Here is a 6000-nt window from a genome sequence, read left to right as displayed (position 1 = left end):
CTTACAAACTGTATGGGTATTCACAAGTCAAGGTCCAGTATTTTAGAAGAACCACTAGAGGCCTCTGCTATCTACAGAAAGCAGAACCTTAGAGGTCTCTACATACATAGGGTCCCTTTTACTAAGCTGCGTAGGCACCTATGCACACCAAACGCCCGCCAAATTGGAGTTACTGTCCGGTTACCACATGGCCCTTGCAGTAATTTCAATTTTGGAGCGCATCCGCTACGCACATCTGAAAAATATTTTTAATTTTCTGGCGCACATAACAGATGCACGCCAAGTGGCATTTGACGCGCATAGGTCATTACCACCCAGATTCTTTACCACTAGGTCTATGGTTGGCGGTAAGGTCTCAGACCCAAAATGGACGCATGGCAATTTTGATTTTCCTGCATGTTCATTTTCGGCAAAAAAAAAAGAGGCCTTTTTTACAGGCACGTTAAAAAATGGATCAGTGCGCACCCAAAGCCCGTGCCTACACTACCGCAAGCCATTCTCCAGCGAGCCTTTGCAAAAAGGACCCCATAGAGAAGAGATGTGGGGGGGGGGGGGTTTCCCCCTCCTAAATAGCAAGGAACAGGTTTCAGGGTATATTTCAATACCGGTTGCTTCCTCCCATGTTTCATTTTATAAATCTGAAAGCCTGAAAACATGTTTGCATGTCTCCCAATATTTTGCCAGGGTAGAAAGCATTCCACATATTTATAAATGATCTGGAAAAGTTGTCAAAACACATGCGGACTGTGAAAACTTGCAGGAAGACCTTAGGAAATTGGAAAACTGAGAATCTAAATGGCAGTTGAAATTTAATGTGGAGAATGAAAAGTGAGGCACATTGGGAAGAATATGCCAAATCATAGTTACCTTGGTGGTCAGCACCCAAGAAAAGATCTAGATGTCATTGTAGACAATACGCTGAAATCTTCTGCCCAGGGTGTGGAGGCGGCAGCAGACAAAAACGCTAACAGGATGCTAGGAATTATTCAAAAAGGGATGGTAAATAAAACCAAAAATATTATAGTGTCTCTGTATTGCTCCATGGTATGACTGCACCTTGAGTATTACATTCAGTTCTGGTTGCCGAATATCAAAAAAGATATAGAGGCATATTTTCAAAGCACTTAGCCTTCCAAAGTTCCATAGAAACCTATGGAACTTTGGAAGTCTAAGTGCTTTGAAAATATGCCTGATAGTGTAATTAGAAAAAGTTCAAAGAAGAGTGACCAAAATGATAAAGGAGATGGAAATCCTCTCAAATGTGGAAAGGCTAAAGAGGTTAGGGTTCTTCAGCTTGGAAAAGATACAGCTGCACAAGGATGATTCAGGTCTGCAAAATCCTGAGTGGAGTAGAACGGGTAAAAAGTACAAAGACCAATGGACACTCAAAGTTATAGGAAATACTTTTAAAACAAATAGGAGGAAATAATTTTTCAAAGAATGGTTAAGCTCTGGAACTCTTTGCCAGAGGATGTGGCAACAGCAGTTGACATATCTGGGTTTGAACAGGTTTCTGGAGGAAAAGTCCATAGTCGGCTATTGAGACAGACATGGGGAAGTCACTGCTTTCACTGGGATTGGTAGCATGAAATGTTGCTACTATTTGGGGTTCTGCCAAGTAGTTGTGACCTGGATTGGCCACTGTTAGAAGCAGGATACTGGGCTAAATGGACCATTGGTCTGACCCAGTATAACAATTCTTATGTTATTTAAGGTAGATAAAGTGCTTGCATTGCTTCTAATGCAGGAGATTTAAGTTGAAAACAAAATTCCCTGTTTGCTTTTCTCACTACTCTCCTGAAAGATTGGTTTCCAAGGGTTATGCCAAGAGAAAACGATCAGAGTTAAACTAAACATTTCTGAAACAGAGTTGACTGAGCTAACTAAGCATATGCCAAGAGGAGAAGATCAGAATTAAGCTAAGCATTTCTGTGAAACAAAGTTGGCTGAACTTACCAAGCACAGGGGAAATCAATCCTAGTCCCCGCCCTTGTGTTGAGCTGGGCTACACTGCTATCCGCCTGAGGCATGAGGGAGTCTACCATCACACTCTCTCTATAACTGCAGCAGCAGCAGCGAATCGGTACTGATTGAGTTTGTTGTCTCTTTTTACAGAGAGCAGACATGGGGAAATTGCTCAAGATAACTCTGGTTGGAATCATTCTAGCATTTGTAGGGGAAAGGATAATACGTTTTAGGTAAGTTTGAAAGAGTGGAAACCTCTGCTTTATGCCATAAATGTTATCCTTTTGTGACTAAAATGTGGATTCTAGAATCAGAGAGAGAGAGAGATATGCTTTCAAATACCACTTATTGCAAAACTATCCTTTGCTCTTAATCTGATTTTAAGACTTTTAAAAGACCAGCACCGTCATTAATCTGAAAATTGCACAGAGTGTTTCCTTTGCTTGAGGTGGCGTTGGAGCAGAGCAGTTCTAACGAGCAAAACAACCTGTCACAAATTGTACTATATAGTTTCTTCTCTAGCAACCATTATGATTGCAGACGTCAATGTTTATACTCAACATAACACAAAGCACTTGGCTAACAAGATGCAGAGGGATATATCGCTACACCACGTAAAAATCGTCCTTTAGATTGTAAGCTCTTCCGAGCAGGGACCGTCCTTAATTGTTAATTTGTACAGCGCTGCGTAACCCTAGTAGCGCTCTAGAAATGTTAAGTAGTAGTAAAAAGCTAAACTATTATAGTTCAGCGAACGTTAGCGATCATTGGCAACAGGCAAGAAATTCACCGGGGGAGGCATGGGATGATATTCGGAATTCAGTTTAGAGTTTAAAAACATTCTTCCTTTTGCTCCTCAATGTAAACTCTAGTTAAATGAGTAGCTGTGCACACCTGTGGTATGTGTCACCAGAGCAAGGGTGCAGCAGGTTATATGAGGGTACTGTAAAGGATAGGATTAATAAAAAGCTTACAAAACAAAGTATTAAATTTCAGCCTCTTCTAAGATCCTCAAAGCACATGTCCCCCTTCCCCCTTCTTACTATTTCTCATTCTTTTTGGATTACATTGGGAGTGGAGGAGTGGCCTAGTGGTTAGAGCACCGGTTTTGCAATCCAGGGATGGTTCAAATCCCACTGCTGCTCCTGCTGATCTTGGGCAAGTCACTTAACCCTCCATTTCCTCAGGTACAAACTTAGATTGTGAGCCCTCCTGGGACAGAGAACCAGAGTACCTGGATGTAACTCACCTTGAGCTACTACTGAAAAAGGTGTGTGCAAAATCTAAAGAAATAAATATTTGTCCCACATGGAAGATGCTGGCAGAAAATGTCACCTTGGCCCACCTACTGTGCCTGGCCACAACTTTCAATTATTTTCAGACCTTCATTATTTTCCAGCTGCTCTTCAATGTGGTTCCTTCTTTGCAGAGCCATCTTGCAGATTTCTCAGTTTGGTTTAGATCATTAGGTCCAACTACACTACATACAATTGAACTTTGAATAGCCTAAACAGATTCATAAATAGTAAAGTCCAGGTCTCTTTCACCCCATCGATGACCACCACCTCAGTTTAGTGGTGTGTTGGTTGATGTTCAGTTTTGCTGTGCAGGATCATCGAATAAAGATGTTCTGAACTGGGCTTTCAGGTGTTTTCGGAAACTTAGGTAGTCAGTCATGCATTTTAGTACTTTTGGTACTGTGTTCCATTTCTTGGGACAGATGTATGTGAAGCTGGTTGAGTATGAAGATTTGTATTTTAGGCCTTGACATCTTGGAAAGTGTAGGGTGAGGTAGGTTGTTGTGCTTTCTAGTTCGTTGCATATAGGTAGTTCGATTAGGTTTATCATGTATTCCAGTGCAAGGCCGAAAATTATTTTATAGGCCAGGGAGTAAATCTTGAAGGATATACGTGTTTTGATAGGTAGCCAGTGTAGTTTTTGGAGCAGTGGTCTTGTGCTTTTGAATCTATTTGTTCCAAATCTAGCTGCTGTATTTTGTGCTGTTTGCAGTTTCTTTAGTAGTTGTTCCTTGCATCCGGTATAGGTTCCTTTGCAGTAGTTTGCATGGGTGAGGGCCATGGATTGGGCTAATGTGCAGAATACATCTCTCAGGAAGTAATTTTTTATATGTTTCAGTTTGCACATGGTTTGGAACATTTTCTTTGTCGTGTTTGAGATTTGTTTATCGAAGAGAGAGCTGTCAATGGAAATTCCTAGGATTTTTAAATTGTCAGATATTGGGAGGGATGTGCCCATGGCATTGATGTTTGGGAAGCGTTCAGTGTTGTGTGATTATGTGAGTATCAGGTAGTGTCTTTTTTTTCTGTGTTCAGTTTAAGCTTGAACAATGATGCCCCAGGATTCCATTATGTTTACGCTATCCATGATCCTGGTTAATTTCATGCAGATTCCTTTTGAAGGGGATGTAAATTAGCATGTCATCAGCATATATAAGGCGGTTGAAGCCTTGATTAGATAGTGTTCGAGCAAGGGGGGCCATTATCAGGTTGACTAGCATTGGTGAGAGCGATGAGCCCTGGGGGACTTCACTTTCCGCTTTCCAAGGAGAAGAGAGAAAGGAAGTTATCTTCACTTGCTAATTGTTCAGTCAGGAAGCCTAGAAGCCAGTCAAGCACCTTCCCTCCAGTGCCAATTTTTTTTGAGGATTTGATGGTTGACCATATCAAACATGCTTGACATTTCAAATTGTAGTAGGAGAATATTCTTTCCTTTTGAGATTTCTTTTTTGAATTTAGCCAATAATATAATCAGCATTGTTTTGGTGCTATGATGAGGTCTGAAACCTGATTGGGATTCTTGTAATATGGAGAATTTGTTAATGTAGTCAGTTAGTTGGTTGGCCACTATTCCTTCCATTATTTTAGTCGCTAAAGGTATGGATGCTAAAGGCCTGTAGTTCAAGGTGTCAGTGATGTTTTTCTTGGCATCCTTCAAGATTGGTGTGAGCAGTATGTTTCCCTTTATCTGTGAGAAATGGCCTTCCTGGAACATGTATGTAGTTCAGGTGCGAGGTGAGTTGGTCTATGAATTGGTCGAAGGCAACTTTTAGTATGTGATTGAGACGCGTCTAGCATGCAGTAGACGGAGGAGAATTTTCTTAACACTTGTGCTACTGTCTCCATCGTGAGTTGTGCAAAGGTGGTCCATGTACTGTCTGCTGGGGCTTCTTTTGGAGGGTGATCTAGTTAATCTATGAGGGTTTCAAAGTTTGTGTCATCTTGTATTAGGTTCTTCCTTAGTTTGAGGATCTTTTCTTTGAAGAATCTGGTGAGATCATTTGCTGAAGGGGGGGGTCATTTGTTGTCGTCATCAAAGCTTTGATGTTTAGAAGATAATTTAAAATTTCTTTGTGCCTTTGTAGTCTGAGCTTACTTGTTCTTTGTAGAATTTCATTTTAGCCTGTCTAATTTTGATTTTGTATCTGTTTCGAGCTTCTCTCCATGTAGTTTTATTTGTTTCATTTTTGTTTTCCCCACATGCTCATTCTAGTCTTCTGCAGAGACTTTAACCATTTTTAGTTCTTCATCAAACCATGGGACTGATTTGTGTCTCTGTCCGAATTTGGTTTTCATAAGGGCTGTATGCTGGTGCTTCTTTCATCCCATTCTGTTAGGAATTCTTCTGTGTTAGTTGTTGGTGACCACTGATCTTCGTATATGGCCATTCAGAATTTGGTTGCATCAATCGTTCCTCATGATATTTATGGCAGTCGTGTTTGCATTGAATGAGTTTTGTGTTCTTTCCAATAGAGAGTCATATTTAGCGTAAAATGGTCAGACCAGAGGGTTTCTGTCCATCTCAGGTTCTGTATTTTGCAGTTATTGTCTTGTGAGAATCTATATGCTAGTAGGTTTATGGCATGGCCTTTGACGTGGGTTGTGGTAACTGGTGGTTGCTGGAAGTCCCATAGTTGAAGGAAGTTGTCGCATTATTTGGAGCTGCCTGTTTTCTGGTCATCGAGATGAATAATATCTCCTATTAACAAGGTATTGAGGTTGGTAACATGTATTTGAG

The 6000-nt window shown here is 40.8% G+C and overlaps 1 protein-coding gene across 1 annotated transcript in view; it reads left to right on the top strand.

The window, feature by feature from the left end:
• The first annotated feature begins 2026 nt into the window (after positions 1-2026).
• Positions 2027-6000, top strand: part of LOC115468752 (serum paraoxonase/arylesterase 2-like) — a 72460-nt gene continuing 68486 nt past the window's right edge. The window contains exon 1 of the mRNA XM_030200712.1: positions 2027-2198. Coding sequence (XP_030056572.1) covers positions 2125-2198 — 74 coding nt within the window. The 5' untranslated portion in view covers positions 2027-2124. The remainder of the gene's footprint in view (positions 2199-6000) is intronic.

The sequence above is a fragment of the Microcaecilia unicolor genome, chromosome 1 (assembly GCF_901765095.1).
Source record: "Microcaecilia unicolor chromosome 1, aMicUni1.1, whole genome shotgun sequence".
Taxonomy (NCBI): Eukaryota; Metazoa; Chordata; class Amphibia; order Gymnophiona; family Siphonopidae; genus Microcaecilia; species Microcaecilia unicolor.
Note: the sequence above shows the minus strand (reverse complement) of the source record. Positions and strands in the feature narration are given on the sequence as shown.